At 42.2% G+C, this 22,229-nt stretch overlaps 2 protein-coding genes across 3 annotated transcripts; one reads left to right on the top strand and one right to left on the bottom strand.

Annotated features, from left to right (window-relative positions):
• Positions 1–696: 696 nt before the first annotated feature.
• LOC118779965 (TRAF-interacting protein) lies at positions 697–6,776 on the bottom strand. The gene is made up of 15 exons (XM_036532328.1): positions 6,679–6,776; positions 6,311–6,368; positions 6,092–6,178; positions 5,821–5,860; positions 5,569–5,696; positions 5,016–5,110; positions 4,268–4,381; positions 3,971–4,058; positions 3,158–3,247; positions 2,725–2,813; positions 2,319–2,474; positions 2,146–2,191; positions 1,628–1,741; positions 1,307–1,357; positions 697–813 (listed from the first exon to the last, which is right to left on the bottom strand). Exons 1-15 carry the CDS (start codon positions 6,774–6,776, stop codon positions 697–699), a joined length of 1,371 nt encoding a protein of 456 aa, XP_036388221.1.
• A 2,856-nt stretch (positions 6,777–9,632) lies between these two features.
• mon1a (MON1 secretory trafficking family member A) lies at positions 9,633–21,018 on the top strand. 2 transcript variants are annotated; one of them, XM_036532181.1, is made up of 6 exons: positions 9,633–9,697; positions 10,707–10,858; positions 15,018–15,443; positions 16,871–17,636; positions 17,973–18,120; positions 18,894–21,018. In XM_036532181.1, the coding sequence occupies exons 2-6, from the start codon at positions 10,735–10,737 to the stop codon at positions 19,032–19,034; spliced, it is 1,605 nt and encodes a 534-aa protein (XP_036388074.1). In that variant the 5' UTR covers positions 9,633–9,697; positions 10,707–10,734; the 3' UTR covers positions 19,035–21,018. The 2 variants fall into 2 exon arrangements, with proteins under 2 accessions (XP_036388074.1, XP_036388076.1); XM_036532183.1 differs by lacking the exon at positions 9,633–9,697 and adding an exon at positions 9,748–10,057.
• The last annotated feature ends 1,211 nt before the right edge of the window (positions 21,019–22,229 follow it).

Below are 22,229 nucleotides of genomic sequence, written 5' to 3'. Positions count from 1 at the left end.
TTTCAAAATAAATAGCCTATCTACAGAGTGGAAATTGCCTGTACAGTCCTGTAAGCACAATGAAAACGGCCTGTACACATCTGAAAAACAGATAAAACTGCTTAGTTTGTTGATGTGAAATGCGACCAAAATGGCTGCATATAGCTATAGCACTTTAGCTATAGTACTAAAAGTGTGACAGAGCACAATATTCACAAATAAGACAGACACTTAATTCCCACAAACACTGACAAAAAAAAATTTGTCATTTCTAAAATCAAAAATCAGTGGTAAAGATGGTGTATAGAAACACTGATTTTCTGAATTCCTCCAAGCATCACTTTTATGTCCAAAATGGACCCATCATTTCCCAGAGCCAGAGGAAGGATGTGAGTGGTATTCAAGGTTCCACTGCCCAAAGCAGGGAAATGTTTCAGCAGTCAGCTCAAACACAAAAACTGACAACAGCAGACAAAAACAGGTATAACTACTATCTGTCCACCTCATCACTTGCAATGGCTGTTGCAGGGTGAGGGAGGGCAGAGAGTTGTTCAAAATTATTCTTGCAGCTGGAAAATGACCTCTGGTGGCAGCCACTGGAAGGTGACGTGTCCCATCCTTATTCTCACCCACAGAGCCAGATTTAGAGACCCTAAATAGGACAAGTCTGGTAGACTCCCCAGCCCTCCTCCGGTTTGACACGAGGGTTGGACCTCTTCACTCCAGGAAGCTGTCCAGAGTGGTCACAGTGGAGGCGAGTTTGCTGGGGGGTGGACGGGAAACCTTCTTTCTCTTTGCCTTCATTGCCAGTGGGCGGATCTCTGACGGGGAAGACTTGGGGAGGAGCAGAGTTAAGGAGGAAGAACAGTGTGGTAAAATCTCAAACAACTTTGAAGGCCCAAAATTCATAAGTGAAGACACCCCTACCTGCCTTCCAGATAGAAAACATTCCCCTTCTGCCATAATTCACTAATCTGATCAGACACCACCTTCACCACCGGCGATTCACTATGTTTACATCCAAATGACAAAACTCAAAACAATAGCTTCTATTTGCCTCTGCATTTCACTTCAACATTTTCTCTGTAGCATCCATAAACCATGACTTACTAACTATCATTTCATATAGTTGAATACTGATTCAGGCAATTCAAGTTAGGTAATATGCACTATGGCACATCTGGAGCTTTCAGGTTCACAAGCAGGGTCCCTTAACTGCTACTCCACACTGCCCCTGAGTCAACATATAGCTACCGGATACCTGGAACCTTCACTGAAAGGACCCAAATACTTCAATAACTAAGGCCACTGACAACAGTTAGGATACAGGCTGGATGAATTTGGTCCTTCCTCCCAGGCCGTCATAGCCAGTTCTCACCTACAATAAAGCAGGAAAGATAAGATTCTAGTACAGCGATGTATGCATATCCCACACAGACAGGGCCAGAGTGACGGAGAAAGCAAATAAGACAGAGTGAAGAGAAAAAAAGACAGGGAATCAGAGAGACTGAGGGAGGCAGAGTAAGAGAGACCTTGAAGGAAAGTAAAGGAATGAAGGTGTGACAGAGAGAGAGGCAAGTCATGCTAGGGAGGTTTATCTATGCCACTATGTCCTAGTGTGTCGCAGGGCGTGTCTGGGGTCACTCACAGCTCCTAGTCTGCTCCTCTGGGGGGCCAGCATGCTACCAAAAGTCTTCTTCCTGAAGAGCATGGAGTTGCGCAAGAAGGGCTGCATGGAGATATCTTCCTCCAGGACACGGCTCTGCAATGAGACAGACATGTTCATTATAAACCAACATTACATCAGTGATCATCAATAATAATTAGTGACAGGTGCATCAACTGCAACAAGAATAATTAAGACCTTAAAAAGCAAATAAATTGATCAGTTAATTTGCCATTTCATGAAGCAAGAATAAATATATAAATGTTTCTCATACCATGAGAGCTGAGCACTCAGAGGAAAATGAAAACATAAACTCATCAGTGATCTATACAAGTGTTAGAAGCAATCCAGGGAGATCAGCACATGTGCAGTTTCAGGCATTTTGGGAAGTGCTGTCCACCACCACTGAATATATGCACTACCCTCTGTGTACAAGAACTTGTTGCAGGCTTAGTATGCTGAGAAATAAATTAAAAAGGTTAACAATGAAGAACAGGTACCTTGGTTCCAGCAGAGGTGTTTTCAGTGTGCCCTGAGGAGGTGAAGCTGGGGAGCAAACAAAAGCTAACTCAGCATACTCAGATCTTCAACATGGGTAATAGGCAGCAAAGGCAAAGAGTAAGTCAACACTGGAAAAAAAGGATTAGATGGTGTAAAAGGACACAAGGCTCACTTCACGGGGTCCAGACGCATCTTCTTGGATGGGGCCGCCCCGGGTTTCTTCTCCATCAACTCCGGGGTGGACACATTGAATGTCATGTTGAGGTCGATGTCCTCACTCCCCTCGGGGTGGTGTAGACGAGGTGGTTTCAGCTCCACTGGGGCGGGGCTGCCAGGGAGCACAAGACATCCTTTCCATCAGCAACTGTAACAAGGTGTGCTCAGTACTGACCACCAACAATATCATACATACACACAGCTTTTAGTTCTTGACTAGACGGGTAATTTTCTAGCACAAATCTTTTTTTTCTGAAGCAGCTACTTTGACCCAAATTTCACTTAATCACATTCTATCAACCTACACCTATGCAATCTTTAATCATGGTGGAGGGGGACCACATGTCAAACAAATCACCAACCTCTCAAAGACCAGCCGGCTCAGAGCTTCGTTGGTGCGAGTGGGCGTGCTCAAAGTTTTCTGCAAGATCTCCACCTTCTTTTTGAGGCTCTGTCAGGAAATGGAAGACATCAAGACAGCACACACCCACATCTGACTGCGCAGATGAGTGCAAATAAAAGATGTGCCATTCAAGCCACAAATACATGCTTATTAAGTCTGGGTTCAGAGCAGCAAGCCAAGGGCAAAGGTATAACAGCTAAGAGGCACAGCTACGCACAATGTTTTAGAAGGGAGTGTGTTATGTCAGTCAAGTGTACATCGAGAGTTTATAGGATCATGTCAAGTAGCAACAGTCACAGGGAAAAGAAAAAAAAAAGGGTGCGTGAAATGAAGCATTTGAAATGAACGTGAATCAGTGCCTGTCATGGGAGCTCTTCAGCCCAGCAACTCACAGTGATCTCTTTGTCTGCGTTCTTCAGGTCCTCCTGCATTGCATTCATGTCCTCCTTTGTCTTGTCTGTCTCCATCATGGCTTTCTGCAACTAGAGAGAGCACAGGCCCTGTGAGCCTGTCACCTCCAGCAAAACAGTGAGCAAGTCTATACAAGTGCATCTGTACCTGACTGTGACTATTAAAGTAAGCCTATGCCAATGCATCCATACTAGCCTGTGACAGTGGGAGTGAGTCTATACCTGCATCTATACCACCCTGTAACAGATAGAGTGAGCCTATACCAGCAATTCTATAACAGTGCATCTGTGATAGATCTGTGATCTGTGAGCCTACACAACCCAGTGACAGAGACGGCCAGTCGATAACACCCAGAACAAGTAAGCACTAGTGATGTAACCAATCTGTCAATTAATCAACAATCAGTCATGTGCAGCATGTTAACACTAAAATCTAATGATTGACTACTTTGTTTTACCCGAACATTTCAAACTTAAAGAAATGTGTCGTTTATATCCCTAGTATGCACCCCCGTGACAAAGTAAATGAGTAAGAAGCAACTTATGATGATAGTGAGTCCGATAGAGGTACAATTATAAAGTGAGGCTAGGGCCATGGTGATACCTTAAGCTCCACATCTCTGTTATAAGAGATTTTAACCTCTGTGAAAATACTGTACCTTGTAAACTACAGGATAGACAAACTATGCCGCAATGGCAATTTACACATGAGCTCCTCTAATATACTCTAACCAGAGAGCGTATGGCTATAAGGTCTTTATCTACTTAGTGTTCAAAGTTTGGTGTGTTATATACCTTACTGTTGGATGCAAACACTTCCCTCCTGAGCTTATCACACATCTCATTGGAAGACTTGTAGCTTGCTTTAAGGTTCTCATACTCCCTGTAGAAAACAAAGACAAAAATGAACTAGCAGGAATGGTACATCCTGTGAAATGCCATGTTTCTCTGATGAACAGGGTGACAAATCAAGGCAGTGCCAAGCAGTCACATTTCACACAAGAAAAGAGGGGAGAGCAAGCATTTCCCCTTATCCAAGGGATGTCTGAGGATGGTGCTGGGTAGTGTAGGTGTGAGAGAGGGGTCCCTTACTTCTTAAGGGAAATGCAATAGATGGAGAGCTGCTCCACTGCAGAATGGCCCACCCCCATGTCTGCAACCATAGCCTCTACCTCTTCCCGCTGCCCCTGCAGAACTAGATGCAGGCTGGACATGCAACCACATGCACACACAGACAGAGACACAGACAGACACGGGTCAGTGCAAAACATCAGTAAGATCAGTCATGACAATATGCAAACGTTGATTTCGAGTCACTTCAATTTCAATTTCAGCTTTATATTCTGACATGGGGAAATACGCTTGAATAAACATTGAGTCTATTGAACAAAACAGTATAACAAATGCATAAAATATGTAACAATTAAGAATAAAAATGGTAATGCCTGTCACTAAATCATTCACATAATAACAGAAATCACATACTGTCCACAACAGAAAACATGGATGTATTGAAAAACTAAAAACTACTACTAAAACAATGGACCAACTTTAAAAGAAAATTTAAGTTAAAAAACAGTGCATTCTACAAAGAAAGTCTAAGGTCACCTTTGAATACTTGCACTACTCATCTCCTAAAACAGTGGTATACTAAAAAATTTAAAAAAAAAACTGCCAGACCTCATATGTCCATTTAAAACCTCACTGATTTAAATGGCAATGTTTAATTCAATTTGGTACCGTCCACTCAAGTTAATTGTTCCACGTCAGGATTCTCCCATTTCCACTAGATATAGCTCCAAGCGAAGGGCATGGCTCTGAGCTTAAGCAGTATTAGTACCTCTCGTAAGTCTTCATCTTAGTCCTCAGGCGCCGGGCCTCTTCCTTGGCAGACTGCATCTCATCCTGCTGGTTTTCCAGATATTTCATCTGTTTCTGAAAACACACCACAGTGCCATTTGAAATTCATCACACAACACTGCACTCACCCTTGCATGGTACATGATTTATTGTTGATGCATAATATAACTGAGGAAAACTCATAAGGAAATATGTATGAGTCCTTGCAATGACTTTTTGTTTGCTGTATTAAGTTTATGAATAAACTTTCAAATGAGGTATAGACTAAAATGTCCACTGTTGTTACAACAACAATAAAAAACAATAGGGGTTCTTACAAAATACCTCCAAAAACAAAAACCAGACAGGTCTTTGCTGCCAAACAGCAAACCATACTAGTCACTGTTGTTGTTTTTCCACCAAACTCTGACTGAACTCCCCCATTAACTACCTGCTATCACTCCTTTCTGGCTTTATTTCCACATGACGCAGACTGCCTCCTGCTAGGCAATGCAACGCAGTGATGTTTAGCACCAGGCGGGGTGGCTTCTTACCCTGAGCGCTGAGCAGATGATCTCCCTTTCTGCCACCTCTTTCTTTGCACTCTCCAGGTCCCCCTTCTGTTTGTTCACCGTGTCCCTCAAAGCTTCAATCAGTTTCTGCCGTTCCTGCCACTCCCTCTCTGAAACGCAGAGTCAAAACAAACCCCATGAACCCAGAAAACTGAAACACACAATCAGTGAGTGAAACACATGAACACACATTTCAGACAATACTGTCACCAGTGCTTGCATAAGAAACCATACCTTTAACACTTAGGTGGACTTTCAATCTATCCAGTTCATTCTGAAAAACAGGAAAAGAAATAAATAAATACCTAAATCTTCACATTAATTATGTATGTGAGTGTATACATAATACATACTAAGCATTTGTTATTTTTGTACAGGATTTGACTATTACATGTGGAAATAATTTGATAACTTAGGAGCAGCTTGAGTTTTTGCCATGATGCTTCACACCACTGAGAGAAGTAGCAGCAGTATAAGAGAGAACAGATGCTTGTGGATGCAGTACCTGCAGACTCTCCGGATCCACAGTTGAACCCTCTTCCTCTCCACCCACATCGAAGAACAACTTGTTGATGATGTGCCGGGTGCTGACCTGTGTGACAAAGAGACAGGGGAATGTTGTTAGATGTCTAAAATGATGCTGCATGCAGGCGCAGGTGTGCATGCAGAGAAGTGACAAAATACAAGACTGCCATGCAGACAGCAGAATCTTACTAACACATACTTGCTTTCTACACTGTGGACAGGTCTTAGTGGGAGCCGTCTGGAACCACTGAAGAAGACTGTAAAACAAACAAACAATGTAATTAACCAATACGTCATGCAACCCTTCATGACATCGCAGACCAGAGACAGCCTGGGAAAGGAAATCAGTGCTCAGTCAAATTGCATTGATAGGCGTTTTTTTCCCACATTTTCTACGTCAGTGAAAGAGAGAATTCAAATATTTTCAATTCATCTCTGTAATATATGTAGAAAGAAAGTCCAGTTATACACAAACATAACTTAAATATTTAGCTCTGCTGTCTCCTCCCAGTACCACGAAACAGTGTCACGGACCAGCTGCCATAGTTGTAGCTGACAGTCACTCACCAGTCATAGTGGAAGGTATGTCCGCAATGGATGGCTGCCACATCTTTAGAGTGATCGAAGAAATCCGAACAAATTGTACAGTACGCTCGAATGGGCATCGTTCAGAACCAAATCTAATGAGAAAAAAAGAGACACCCAAGGTTTCCACAATTCAGCTTGTATCTGTTTAACATCAGATAGTGAGGAAACAAATAACACTACTTCATTTTATTTAACGCCAGTATTTATGACCTTCTAGCTCTGTATCAGTTGGTTAGTTAGCTAACTCGCTACGGTCATCTTGTTAGACTGCCTAGCTATTGACTGCACTGGTTATGTCCAAGCATTTCTAATCTACAGGTTGCTGGCGAGCCATAACAATGTCAGCTAGCCAGATCCTGTGCTGAACCTTTCATGACTGTCTCCAATATCACGACCCGCTGGACAGTTAACGTTAAACTAGCTGACATTACCTAACCTAACTAGGCGACGTTAACTAACTGGGGCTAACGCTGCTAAAACATCAGAATCTATGCATCAGACACGAGTTAAAACAACGTTAGACAGACACGCAAGTTGGCTAGCATTAACAATGCTATTTGATGGTGGATGAACGTAAACACCTATATTTATTTAGCCTGCGAGCTACTTCGCACAACAGTAAGACCGCTAACGTTAGCTAGCTAGCCAGCCAATTAAGCAAGATAGCTGATTTAATAACGTTAGCTAAACTAACGCTAAAGCTATCCGAAAGTGTTCAAATTACGCACAGATGATTCTTTTGGTTTTATCCTTGGTAATAAAAATCACACTTCATCTCCACGCACAAAAATATTTCTAATTTTCTGCACAGCAACCGCGGATAACACGGCAAGCTAACGTTAGCTAGTTAAATAACGAAACATTTCGCAGTTGATTCGCTAAGAGCTTTCTCTGTGCCGCGTTTAGTTCAAACACTCTCCACCCCCTTTCTTAGACGTAATCGTACGACGACAGACGATGGAAACCGGGAGGGATCGGTGCGTTCAGTTCACTCCAGCGTTTGCGCCTATATCTCAATCTGTGTGAACGACAGAACACACAGCACGTTTTACTGTATGTTCTGAAAGCAAAGCGAACTTTGAGAGCTGAGAAAGTTGGGTCTGTTTTGCAGTTACAGCTAACTTATTTTCAGTATTTTCAATTTTTTTTTGAAACGTTGGCTAGCCAACGAAGGTCTTATCTATTTACGAAACACACTTGCCCAAAAACCTCAAATATAAAATATTAGGCTATTCTTTTTCACCAGAACTGTTTATTTTTCAACATAATTGACCATTACTGTGTCTATTGTATTCATGGTAATACAATAAACTCAAAAACTCTCACTAATTATGACATAAAATGTAATGTATTGCGGCCAGATGAGTTCCCATACAGCAAAATGCTGACTATTGGATGAGTATATTAGAGCCTGATATACACATATGATCATGGTGCTGAGCAACTATCATAGGGCAACATGTAATGCCAGAGCACATGGATACTTCAACAGAAACTGGCCAAGCATAATTGTTCAGAGAGGATGAATCTTATACAGTGTACTACAGTGTTTTTTGTGGCTCCTTGAATTTTCATTGCTGCTTGCCTGACACATTGCATCTGGCTTTACACAAAATGCATTGCATTTATTTGTGACAACACATGACTATGTCATGTATTTGTCACAGTGTGCTGAAAGGGAAAACTGTGGCTTTGATGGACTGGCCACCCTATTCATCCCAGAACTACCTTTTAATCAAATAAAAAGACCGCCATGGTCTTTGGCCACAACAGTGACTGGTGGCTTTCATATTACAGATGTAACTACAAGTAATTATTTTAATATTATATAGACAAAGCTATAGCTATATTTAAAAGCTATATTTAAAATGCAAGCATTGTAAACTTCAGAAGATGCTTAAGATGAATTTAGTTTTCCTATTTATTGACTGAATATCTGTTCAATGTATATTTCAATTTTGTTATGAGTTATTTAATTTTTTCAGTATTTTACTTCAACATATTTGCATGTTATGCAGCTGGATTCATCTATTCATCTAACTTGGAACACATATGCCAGAAGTGAATTTTCTAAAATGATGATTGTGATTCCACAATAAACAGGAAGTTTATTCCATTTATTACATAGTCACTGTGTATTTGCTAACTATTTTACAAAGTCACACTTAACAGGTAGCAATAACTGTATCTGTACCTTTCTAACAGTATACAAATGGACTTAAATCATGATCCAGTAATATGAATGAATAGCATTTACAGAACTGGATGTACTATAAGCATTAGCTGTACAGATTCCATTACCTATTTAGTAACTATTTTAAATGATCATTAAACAGACATGAAATTACATTACACATTGAAATAAAAAATAAATTCGATTTTGATTGTTCGTGTAAAAGCCTGCAGTAAGCTAATACCTGGAGCAATCAGTGATTGAACATTATTGCAGAATGCCTAAAGGCTCTGGGTCAAAGAACACATTAACCTGCATATTTTTTGCCCTTAGGTAACCACAGTACTGAGAGAAGCCATATTGTGGCTGATTTTATTTTTCAATTTAGCCTGAACCCCTTTCCCCGGCAGTTTGTAACTCTACTCCTGAAACACAAACAGTGAGCTCTGCCTGGACCGGAGAATTCAGAGGTAAAGAAAACTTGTAACATAATTTATATTTATCCTTTTCGCCTTAGTTAAGGTTAAGACACGTCACATCTGAACGGCTCAGTAAAAACGCCACTACAGAGCCTGCCATTTGCGTGTGGTTAACAAATCATGTAAAACTTTGAATTTCCACTAAAAATCAAAACCTCTGTAGTTCATAAACGCGGAGAGGCACGTGATATGGAGAGTAAGAGGCGAAACTCTACGTCCCACAATTCCATGCTTTTTGTACTCGGCTGCAGTGACCTCTGTGACAATTCTTTTTACAACCAGGGCAAGTAGCAGTAGCTAGCTAAAAAAAAATCAGAGCATGTCCTTTCACTTGGGTCAATGAAAGGTGCGTAAGCAGCGTTTCCGTTCTTGACAGTGAAGACTTATTCGTGCTATATCAGCTCAAAAATGCTGTCTCATAACCGCATCATTGCAGCTGAAGTGGAAACATAGCTAGCCAGTAAATCCGTTGCAGAAATGTAGATTAGCTAGCTAGCAAGCTAATGATAAGATCTGTGACTGGCACGGGACTCAATCCATTTGCCAGCAAACTTCACTACTCACAGAGTGGCGTTACAGTAACGGAGTTAACTATCTTTCTAACTAACTGACACGACCAAACGTAGTCTAGCTCGCCAGGTTGTCAGATTAGCCAGTTTGCAGTGTGGCTAGCCACCCGAGGGAGCCCGTTCATCAAAAGTTTTTTGTACGTTGTATCTACGTAGCAAACTAGCTTGCTCAGTCCTCTTAGCTTTCTGTGTTCTCAGCATTCTGTCTGCGGTAGCTAGACAATCATCATTAACGTTGTTGCTCACTTATCTACAACGCATACATTACATTAGATTATTGTTACCAGGAGTAGATGTAACTACCGTTGTTTTGATAGTTGTATGTTACCAGCTATTATTGTCTGCCTGAAGTTAAGAGCAACAAAGTGTAGCTAGGTAGCGGAGAAATCGTAAATAATCACTGATGAATTAAAGTACTGTTAACGGCAAAGTTCTGTATGACATATAGCCATACAGCAAACGTTAACTCGGTTGATCCAATTAAATGATGGGAACCACACTTGTGATAACCCTAAACCCTATTGCAGTGGCTACCTGCTTAGATAGCTACACCTTTATATTTTATGCTAAATTAACAGGTTTGACATAATGCACGCTATCTAGCTACAGGCTCAGGAAGACATTGCAGGGTGACAGTGGTCTGTAGTCCTGTAAAATTTCGGATCAGAGACTGATGCCCTCGTATAAATCCAAGCGCCCCACTTCCTGGGTTGAGTGAAACGCATAGCAAGTTAATTCAGCCCACGGCGATTCTCATGACAGTCGGCTCCTCTGGTGCTTTCCCAGGTGTTTATATGTGGAGCCTGCTGGAGTGATGGAGGCAGATGTGCACAACACAAATGTGCCGGTGGAGAACGGCAGCCTTGCCCCCGTAGACCGCCTGCGCCATGAGAGGTCTGACAGCCCAACGCCAGGTCTGGTGGAGGGTACGGAACCAGGTTGGTGTTTCACTGTACAGTTCAATAACAAGTTCTTTACAAGTGTAAAGTAAACATGAGCACTTACAGCTCTGTTAGGCACCAGCACTGGGTAAATATGACTGTTTCAGTAAGGTGTCGTGCTAGGTAAACACCAGCTCCCCAGGGTAAACAGTGTGATTCCAGGACAAGGTAGACATGACCAGCGTGGGCAGTAAGGGGCCAGTGCGAGTCAGACATGGATGCTTCCTTTGCAGTGAGGTAGCTTCAATTAGTGGGTATGCTCATTTCCAGGTAAATTAAATGTCTGAACAAGGTAAAATATCATCACTTCCTGCACAGTGCAGTTCACAGTACCCAAGGGAATCAGCACATTCTTCGCATTGAATTGCCGCGTAGGTATTACCACTTCCTGGTACCAAGTGGACATGTGTGTTCCTGTCTTGTGAGGTCTGATGCTCCATCCCTGTTCAAATGGACAAAAAATTGCAAGTGAGTGGGACCTTATTTTGTCTTGTGTTTTACTCGTAAAGTGCATACCATTAGTTTAGAAAGGAGTGCTATAACACAAGACCCCTGAGATATCAGACCTGTGTAAAGTCTTCATGCATGTGCTGTATACTTAGTTTATGGGTGTGTTGGAGGGCAAATGAAATTTCTTTATTCTGCATTAGGTCTCCCTCAAATGGCTTACTTCACCATTGCTGTCTCCATTTTTAGGAGAAGTGCTGAGGGCGAGTTATTGAAAAGACCATTTCTGTTTAGCAAGGCACCTCATACAAAAAAAAAATCTTATAAAAATCGGACCTCATAAATTGCTGCAGAGCAATTGCCGTAGAGGTATAGAACAGTATGATACTAGTTGTTCTGGTTATGCAAGAAATTTACAATGAAAGAAGTCCACACGGCAATGGTACAGTATATGATTTGAGCCAAATGCTAATTAGGTAACTTTATTGAAAAGTAATAAAATTCAGTTGTGAAGCATTCATTTTTTATTCCTATGTATATTTATCTGGGATTGAGGGCCCCGTGTTTTTATGTTGGTTTCATATCGTATCAAATACCAGTTTTGTCATTTTTAATGCAGATTTGCTCTACATATCATACTTTTTCAAAAGATGGTTGTTCAGTCTTGCTCTTACTGTTTAATTTTGTGAGCCACTTGTTTCCCTTTTCTCTCCCCATTGACCTTGGCAAACGAGATGACTCATCCGCCGAGCAGCTAGTTGTGACTCGTCAGAGCCTCAGCACCATTGGGTTTTCACTGTGTTTGATACAGTGTTAGTGTGCAGGCTGTTTAATGAATGACGTGGTCATGCACTTTCCGTTGCAATAAGAGCTGCACCTTGACGGCAAAGCTGGGCAGGGAGTCAGATTTCATACAGTTCAGACATGCGTTACATTGGTGATGTCAATCTCCGTCTCTCACGCGATTCCATTTTAAGGTCATTGAACATACCCTCCAGTGTTAATGGAAAATTACAAAAAAAAAAAGCTTCCCTTAAGATTTCTTTTACATCTTGAGATTCTAAATGCAAGAGCAGCTTGTCTTAATGTAATTCACTGCTCAGAAGAGATACACTCCAGTACTGCATTTAGAAAGGAACTATTTTATAATAGAAAAACATTCTCTCGACACGCTCTAGAAACCAAGTAGTATAGGCAAAGGAAAGGCTGTATTCCCAAAAGATAAATGTTGCTTGCTATCATTCTTTGTGAAACGGTAATTAAACAGCAGCACACCCTTGTTGGCTCAGAGTTTTGACTGATAAGAGGACTTGATTATTTCTACAGCAGAAAAGAATTTTTCCATTCTCTATGGTATGCTGCTCAAGAGAGAATTCATAACTTTTTGAAACAATATATTTATTTCATGTGGTATTCCTTTGTATTTTAAAAATGAATCAGTATGATAAAAAATAAAAATATATCTAATTCTCCTTACAACAAATAACGAATCACTCTACCATATTATATCCTTTACCAAACACTTTGTTATGTGTGTGAGCGAGTGTGAGTATTAATAGTGGACACTGTACTGCACACAATGAGTTCCATATTGAGATGAACCACACCCAGCACCAGCTCAGTGGTTTCATATCATTTATTTAGACAAAGACTGGCTCTCACCTACAGACATAATCAAATAGGCGCCTTCAGATTTGAGTGCAAGTTATTCAATGATGTGGTTAAAGCTAGTCTTGTTCGGTATAAAAGCGAAATGCATATTGCATAAGGTCGTTTTGCGCTGTGGTTCTGCAGATTAGTAATAGCAGCATGCAGTGCTTTTGTGTTTAACAAATTGGCCAAGGTAACCTGTGACGCAGGTCTGATGGAGTGGAAAAGGGGAAGTGGCAGGACTGATGAAGCGTAGTAAACGCTAACGCCGGCACCGCTGATGAAACGACAGGCGGTGCTCTCGGAAGAGCTGGGGAGAGTGTGGCAACAGACTGAAGGACTGGCTTTTTCAGTGCAACAGGGGAGGCACAGCCTGTTGGCTGTTGCGGTCGGTTTCCCGGTCTGTTGACCGTGGTTTGTATTTCCATCCTCTTCAGTGCGCTGTGTCATTCAGCAGTTTTACAGGCTTTCCAAACTGATGTTGCAGCTGCAGGGTTCCGATTGCACAAGCATGAGCCCCAGAGTTTAGGCAGTTTGCTGGTGTGAAAGGCAGTGGCAGTGCTGCTCACAGACCTAGGGATGTGCACTGCAAAGTGCCAGACATGCCGCATGTACAGTTAACTTCACTTAATGGATGTTTCTTAAAAGCATAGTTCCAAATAAAGAGATAAAATGGATAATTATGTTCAAAACATTTTCCTCTCATTTGTTGAGAAGTTTTCCTAGAGATATTGAACAAAATGTATGTAAATTGCTCAGTTTTCTGTACAGCCTTATATTTCTGTACAGTCTTAAATAAAATCACCTGTGGAATTCCTGCCATATTGACTGGCATCCAGGCACTTGACTAAACTGCAGATCTCAGCTTTCCCAAAAGACAAGTTAGGTGCTTTGATCAGAATAAGATAAGGGATGCAGTCTCCAAAGTCTGACAGCTTTATAAAATTAATAATGCCCCACTTGTGCCCCAAGTACTATACTACATGCTGTTAGTGAGGCCAAAATGAGCTGAGTTTTTAAACAGCTTCAGTATAGGAATGATTCTATCCCAGTGTTTTTGATTACTATATGTAAGTGATTCTTGTATTGGTGTTTCTTATAAGCAAAGGGCACTGTAATTAAATTAACAGATTCCTAGACTGACCTGACTGCAAAAGGAGCAAGCAGAAGATCAATGTCACTGAAACTAATGGCAAAAACAGGATGCAATATGCGGCCCTGGGAATCTTCCAGAGGCTGATTCATAAAATTAGTTGTAACCACTCTTCATTACTTCACTTAGTGGCGGTTTCCTAGGAGAAAGAATCACTGCGACCTATCCCAGATTTTATAGCTTTAGCTAGACCTTCCAAATGCGTCAGCCTCAGAGTTTGGTACCAAGCAAATTAGATCAAGGAAAGGCAAGTCTGAAATGAACTAGTTGTGTTCCATAAAGACAAAAAGGGAAGTGTATTTCCTGCTGTGTATTTTGACCCAAAGAAAAGCAATATCAATGAGCTTGGGTTGTATATAATGGTTTGCATCTTACTTCAGGCTGTGAGATTCAGCAGGCATGTAGGCCTGTCCTGGTAGAGTAAGAACTGAAAAGACACTGCTGTACTACTACTTTGCATGCATTTTTGCCCTCCTGTGATAAAAGGTTAGTATTGGTGTTAATTTGCTAGGGGAGCTGTTCAGTCAGAGATCAGTGAGGGGCATGACCAAGACCATGACCACTGCAGCCGAGTTGCAGCTATTAAAGTGTGTCTGTGCACTGATCACAATTTAAATCCATTGCTCTGGTATGGTTAATAGATTAGTGTCATTTATCAGGCTATCTCCGCTTTGGGTGTTGGGGTTGGCTGTCTGTAAACTCAGTCAACCAAACCAAACTCCACAGAGCTCTGTGCAGCAAGCTGCCAGCATGTCTTTTACACCATTAATGGAAAGACGTTCGTGAAGTTACATGAATTCAAAGCAGACCCTTTGTAGTGTACAGTCAGGAATTGCCTGGGTTTCCGTGAGAGATTAGTTTAGGCCTCTGTCACAGACTGTGGCCATGCATTTCTGTGTTCTCCAGGGGCTGGACAGGACAGCGCCATGTTCGTCCACGCGCAGTCATTCGAGGACCTGACGGCGGATGACGGTGAACAGGAGCAGGAGCTGGCAGAGGAGGGGACAGACGGGACCGTGGAAACGAAGGAACAGGAGTCGGGGGAGTCCAGGGATGGAGGAGGGGAGAGCGGGGAGGCGCAGGACACGCAGGTGGAAGAGGAGCAGGAGGATGAAGAGGCTCAGTCCAGCGGAGGCAGGGATAAGGAGGAGGACGTGACCAGCGAGGCCTGGCGGAGGCACAGGAAGCACGTGTTCGTGCTAAGCGAGGCTGGGAAGCCCATCTACTCCCGTTACGGCACAGAGGAGGCTCTCTCCAGCACCATGGGTGTCATGATGGCACTGGTCTCCTTCGTTGAGGCGGAGAAGAATGTTATCCGCTCCATCCACGCAGGTTGGGGGTGTGGTGTGGATAGTAGGGTTGGGGGGCAGTGGGGATGTCCGGTTCCAATTTTATTGGTTGGGTTTATGTTTCAGTGCAAGAGGGATGATTGACACAGCCTTGTTCATGCCCCTTGTATTAGCTTGCCTGGAGCCTAGATGACTAAATCCTTTTCTGTAATAACAGGTTATCATGCAGTAACTGAAACATTTTATTCATTTAGCAGACCTCATCCTGCAGTCTGCACAGTGTGTGTTGTGCAGTATTATTCATGTTATTGTTTTGAACCAACCACTGTTACATAGACTTAAATGAGCAATGAGCAAAACTTTGTTTTTAGCCTATATCTCTGGCATCAATTGTCCAGCTTAATAGACTTTTGAACAGTGTGGTTGCTGCTTCATAGTGAGGTTTTGTAGCTATTAGTACCAGGGCTGCGTAACTCCTGCTTTTGAGGCTTGTGGTCAGTGACAAATCCCTAGCCTCTTTAAATAAAGTTTTGCCTATAGAGATAGGGTAACATGGATCTTATTGTGGTCTGTGGATGTGGGAGCGTCACTGTCAGTCAGACTTATCATATGTGCCTACTAACACCTCATACACAAGTTAGATCATTTCAGAAAAGTCTATTAAAAGTGACATTACCTATTCAATTATTAAAGGCTTAGTTATGAAAATCAAAAAGCCAGCTGTCTGTGCATTGGGGTTTAACATTTTTGGCAAGCACTCAGAGCTTCTGAGCCAGAGAATTCTATTTCTTCATTGCACCTTGCAAGTACATACAAACAAGGACATGGAACGTGGAAGACATCCATCACAGGCTTAGATGCCAAAGGCTTCTTTTAGTTTTACTTAAGGGAGCTTGTGTTCAGTTTTTCCCACTGTAGCACAGATTCCCCTGGGAGGTACTGCTCCAACAATTTACATTAAACATTAAATTTCAATTTAAGAATGTTTGTCACAGATGAAGTTATTTATGTTAGGTAGCGTATCTAGTAAGGTCTCTGTAAAGGTGGAGGAGTGTAATTAAACAACAAAAATCCAATCCATTTTGTCAGGCAAAATTCCAGTAACAAATTCTGCTGGATTCATAGCCTTTTCCAAAAAGCATCATGGCCTGAATCCTCCCTTTCCCATAACAGCAGTCCATCATTTGTAGACTCCTAGCCTGAACTTCTCTGACTGCCTTTCGGTCCCTCAGCTGCATTCCTATGTCCTACTTCAAAGGCATAGGGAGTCACTCTCTGAGAAGTTTGTTTTATTTATCAGATACACAGCACTTGAAAAGCCACACCGAATGAAAAGTCCTTTAAGCACTATAGGTAGGTGGGCTGACTCATAAATTTTGGGTACTTCAAGGTACTTTTCTTCAGATACGTCAGGGAGGTGAACTCTAGGTGCCCTTTAATGTTTAATGTGGCCTTGTGTTTTTTCTCCAGAGGACTACAAAGTGGTGTTCCTGCGTAAGAGTCCCCTGGTTCTTGTGGGCGTGTCTCGCACCCGGCAGTCAGAACGTGAGCTGACTCGCGAGCTCCTCTACATCTACTACCAGATCATCAGCCTGCTCACGCTTACCCAGCTCAACCACATCTTTCAGCACAAGCAGAACTACGACCTCCGCCGGCTGCTGGCCGGGTCCGAGCACCTGACAGACAACCTGCTGAGGCTGCTGGACCGGGACCCGGGGCTCCTCCTCAGCGCTGTCACCTGCCTGCCGCTGCCTAGCTCCTCACGCGACGTCATTTCCTCCAGCCTGCAGGCTGCCAAGGCCAAGAGCCTGGTGTTCTCCATCCTGCTGGCGGGGAACCGCCTGGTGACGCTGGTGCGGAAGAAGGACCAGTTCCTGCATCACATGGACCTCCACCTGCTCTTCAACCTGGTGGGCTCCTCCTCCTCCTTCCGCGAGGGCGAGGGCTGGACGCCCATCTGCCTGCCCAAGTTCAACACCGCCGGCTTCTTCCACGCTCACATCTCCTACCTGGAGCCCGCCTCTGACCTCTGCCTTATCCTGGTCTCCACCGACCGGGAAGACTTCTTCAACCTGTCCGACTGCAAGCGCCGCTTCCTGGAGCGTCTCCGCCGGCGCAGTGCTTATCAAGCCCTGCAGGAGGCGCTGCGGACCCCCAGCTACTCCGTGTCCCAGGTGGGCATTGCTGAGCTGCGGCACTTTGTGTACAAGTCCAAGAGCTCTGGGCTGTATACCAGGTAAGCATTTTACGCACGTAAACACACACCCACACGTGCACACAGTTAGCGCACCATGATGAACTTCAGCTCTTCAGCTATGTTTACTTTTGGAAAAAAAAAAACGTTTGCCAGGAAGCCACTGCAGCAGAGTTGAACAAAGCAGAGCAACATGGTTACACTTTAACTAGATCAAAATCAGCGGAAGGAAAAAGGGCAAACTTACAAACTAAAAAATGTGTAAAACGGAACTTCAGAAGGCTTTTCAGTAGTGCATGTTAATTGACATGCCACGTTGATCCTTCCAGTGATGTGTGTTCTTCCTCATTCTCGCTCCTCCTCTTTCTCTCTCAATAGCCCAGAGATCCCGATACCCTACCAGTCTGAGGAGGAGCAGGAGAGGCTCATGGGATTGTACCAGTACCTGCACAGTTGCATGCATCACCCAACACGCCCGCTGCGCTCCATCTATCGCTGTGGAGAGAGGGAGAACCTGCTGGCCTGGGTAAAACCATTGTGCTTAGAGGGGTGACTATAGACTAGACTGAGGCCTTTGCGTTAATGGGGTGCCTGTAGATGAGAGTGAGAACATTGTGCTTAGAGGGGTGACTGTACACCTGGCTGAGACCATTGTGCTGAGAGGATGTGGGTGCTGGATGTGGGTTAGACCACTGCTCTAAAAGAAGGGAGATGCTGACCCTGGGGAGAGACAGTTGTTTTGAGGGATGGATGCTGCAGTTTCACATAAAATTGGTAAAATACCTGGAGTGAATTTGTTGCTGACCATTAGATTGTTAAAATCACTGAGCATTATAAAATGGACTGAGAGGCATTTTTATCATATAAGATACTAGAATTACACTCATTTGATTTATGCCATTATGACTACAAAGTCAGTCTAAGGGGAGCTGGATGTTCTGTATCCTTTTCCTGTTTGCAGTTACCATATGCAACCCTCCCTCAGCAAAATAGTATGTGAACGTGCACACCAATAACCTTTTTCTCTGCTTATGAATGTATTCAGTTTCTACCTACAGTAACAGAAAAAGCAATTAATTCTCAACAATTCATTTTCGTTCAACTGTGGATGTATAATGACATTTTTTCCACCAAACAAACACCTGTTTATTAAAATGTATTAATGATTAATTTAAGGAACGGATGAACAGCTGTTCAGAATGCATACAGGTGGGCAGTGTTTACCCATATGGACCTCTCCCACACCGCTTAGTGTTTGTTTTAAGGATAAATCACAGTTGACTTCCCCTCACTCCCCAGGTTACCAGTGGCTTCGAGCTCTACCTCTGTTTCAGCCCCTTGGGGACCAAGGAACAGGCGATGGCCGCCGTCAGTAAGCTGCTGAAGTGGATCAGGAAGGAGGAGGACCGTCTCTTCATTCTCAGTCCGCAGACATACTGATGCCCCCCCCCCGTCTCCCTTCCTGCTCTTAGGAAACACCCAGGCTGTGAAGCACGACATCTGCAGAGCAGGCCGCAAAAAACTCACACCTGAGCTAAACTCATCAGAGCACTGTTATTCAAAACCAGAGCTGAGAGCCAATCAAAACCTCAACCCCTTCTACCTGCAGCTCATTGAACACTTACTGATCCCGATCGAGCTCACTGATCTTATTGGTCAGAGGGCTTTCTGTGTTAATTCCAATTTGGCTCATCCTCACCGTAGACATGGGCTGCAGCCTATTATTAGTGGCTGAGTGGAGCGTTTACATTGAACCTGCTCCTAGGGTAGTAGTGATCCATCTCAGCTTCTGCGGTCATCAGGGTTTAAGCAATGAGGGTAAAGTTTTACAGAAACTGAATTTTAACTGAATGGAAAGAACTGTGGCAGTGTGTCACTCCTTAGATACACTGCTGGAACCACAAGCAGAACACACAGCATTGCACTGTGTGATTAACGCACTCATCACAAGAAAGCTTCATAGATTGTCCAATAGGGACGAGAAATTCAGATGTTACTGACGCTTCAGTGTAAGTTGGAATGACCCTAACAAAGATAATAATGTTAAAATGACCCATAATGCCTAGTATTTGAATTTTTGTTGAAGTACTGAACAAGCAGACCTGTCACTGTAAGGAGTTACCATCTAAACATATCAGATACAACCTCTCGGTTTTTTGGCTTAAAGTAAGCAAATGGGCACTCAAAATGACACAGTCAGTGTGTCTCAGTTTTAAAGGAAATCATACTGCCATATAAGCACATTCACCACAGAGTAAAGATTTTAAAATAACACAAGTAAGGGTCCTACATAAAACTTGCACAGTGCCGCCAAGAACTGCATAACACCTTTGTAATCAATGCATAAATATTAATAAACGAGAGTTACCATATACTCTTATAGGGTGTACAGTGTCACCATTCACAGTCTAAGTGGCATTATTCCAACATACTAGATCAGAATGTCATGTGAAATGGATGGTGACATAGCCCACCCTATGTCAGCTGGATGTTGGTTGACAGTTTTTATGAACGCAACAAAAGTGTTAGGTAGTGTTTAGGAATGCTTATTGTAGCTATTATGTAACACCTTCCAGGTGTTACCAGTTTAAAACATAAGACAGGAAATAAATTTGGAAGGCAAAGTAGTTTGTGTAGCGTCATGCTCCAAAGAATGTAGCTAGGTATTTAATGACAAAAACTGGGAATCTCTCCTTTTGCAGTGACCTTTAACTGTGATGGAGTCTTTACTTTTAAATGGTTCCTTTTATTTTGTTCTGCCTTCTCAGACATTCTTAAACATGTTTTAAATGTGCCTGTTCATTCCAATCTTTGTTTTCTTTTGTACTTTTAGAACAGAAATGGTGAAATGTTGCCCTGTTTCTCATTTCCAATGATGTATTTGTCTTTTTTGATTTTTCTTTGTTGCTGCGAGTGCCTGCCTCATTGTCATGAAAATCTATGTTGGGGTTTACTGGGACCCTTCAAACTTTGCACATACGTGTCTCCATCATGGGCTCATCCACTGATGATGGAAATGATGCACATGAGCAAGTTTATTTATTATAGATTTTTTTTTCCCTCTTCAGATGCACCTTAGCAGAACAGACCAATAACTAATCTGATTTTTTATTACTGTTAACATGATTATGAAATTTACATGAATATTCACATCAATCAACAGCCCTTTGTTTTCTTACCTATTTTGAGTCAAACGGGTTGTTTTGTGAAGGGCATCAAAGTAACAGATGGGTACTTTTTCTTTCTTTGGTTATTTTTCCAGCTTTGTTGCCCCTTCCCCTCCTAGCCTGCATCACCCCAGCAGTGCTGTCAGACAGGGATTTGTGACTGTGGCAGCTTGTGTCACTGAGGTTGTGATAACCGTGTGCCAGATGACTCGTGACTGCAGTTTGTGGCACAAAGCTCTTAAGTATGCTGACAATTCGACCCGTCTGCATTGAGAATGTTTATGATTATTTATGGGATCATAAATCATTAATGTTATTTTTAAAGTCTTAATAATTATATGAATAAATGATTACATATGAAACAATGTTTTTGATTTTTTTTTTCATTGTTTTTATTCTGGAATTACTATGTAATACTATAACAAAATGTAAAAGAGGATCATTAATGAAATGCATTTATAGTGTTTTTTTTAAAGTAGTTCTAGGAATGTAGCTGATTTATTTGGCAGGTTGCAAGGCATTATATGGCAGTGTAATGCAGTGTCACTTCTGGTAAGTGAGGACACCAGTATCTGCTGATAGCATGAGTAACCTATGATACATGTTGACTATGTAACAAACATTATTTCTACTGGCCATTTGACTTTAGTTAATCTTTAACCACACATACTCAGCTGAGGACACACGTTTTCATTTTCCGAACCAGCTATGAGCACTTTTCCAGTAGTTTTTTCCTTCCTTATTAACTGAAAATAAACAGACAACGACCCAGCACATTCACTCTTGCAAAAAACCCTGCTCTATGTCTGTCAAAGTTTACAGCTTGTAAAAACTGTTGTCAGTACAAAGCTGGGGCATATTTCCATTGACTCTTTGATTTTCAATATTCACAAATGCTTATTGTGGCACATGTGCTGTTCATGCTGTGATGTGCTGTGATTCTGGCTGTTGCAACATGAAACTTCGTGTCTGTCACTAGTCAGACGAACTTTCAACACATACCCACACTAGTTAAGTGCCCTCTCAACCCCCTCTTCCTCCTTCACCTATTGCTGTTAATTGGATGGAAAATATTCTGTCAACTTTCTCCCACCAGCTAGCATGTAAAAATGCACTATTGCAGACATGTCTCCTGATGTATACTGATGTTGTATACTGCATGTATTTCCATAATGAAAGAACTGAATGTGTGTATTCTTTCCTTAACCCTATTAGAGTGAGACTGAATTCATGAAAACATTTAAGCTTTGTTTTCTGGCAGGGCACCAGGTATAATGCCTTTTTTCTCTTTTTTTTATTAGAATAATGTTTTGACGGATTGAATGCTGCAATACAGTATCTGCTGCAGTTATAGAGCATAATCATAGTTGCACATTATAAGTTGTGTCAAGACACATTTAAAACAAACTCAGCATTCATCTGATTCTGTATGGTTGGTTGGCATTCTCTATTAGAAAGAGGACCAAAC

The sequence above is a fragment of the Megalops cyprinoides genome, chromosome 6 (assembly GCF_013368585.1).
Source record: "Megalops cyprinoides isolate fMegCyp1 chromosome 6, fMegCyp1.pri, whole genome shotgun sequence".
Taxonomy (NCBI): domain Eukaryota; kingdom Metazoa; phylum Chordata; class Actinopteri; order Elopiformes; family Megalopidae; genus Megalops; species Megalops cyprinoides.
Note: the sequence above shows the minus strand (reverse complement) of the source record. Positions and strands in the feature narration are given on the sequence as shown.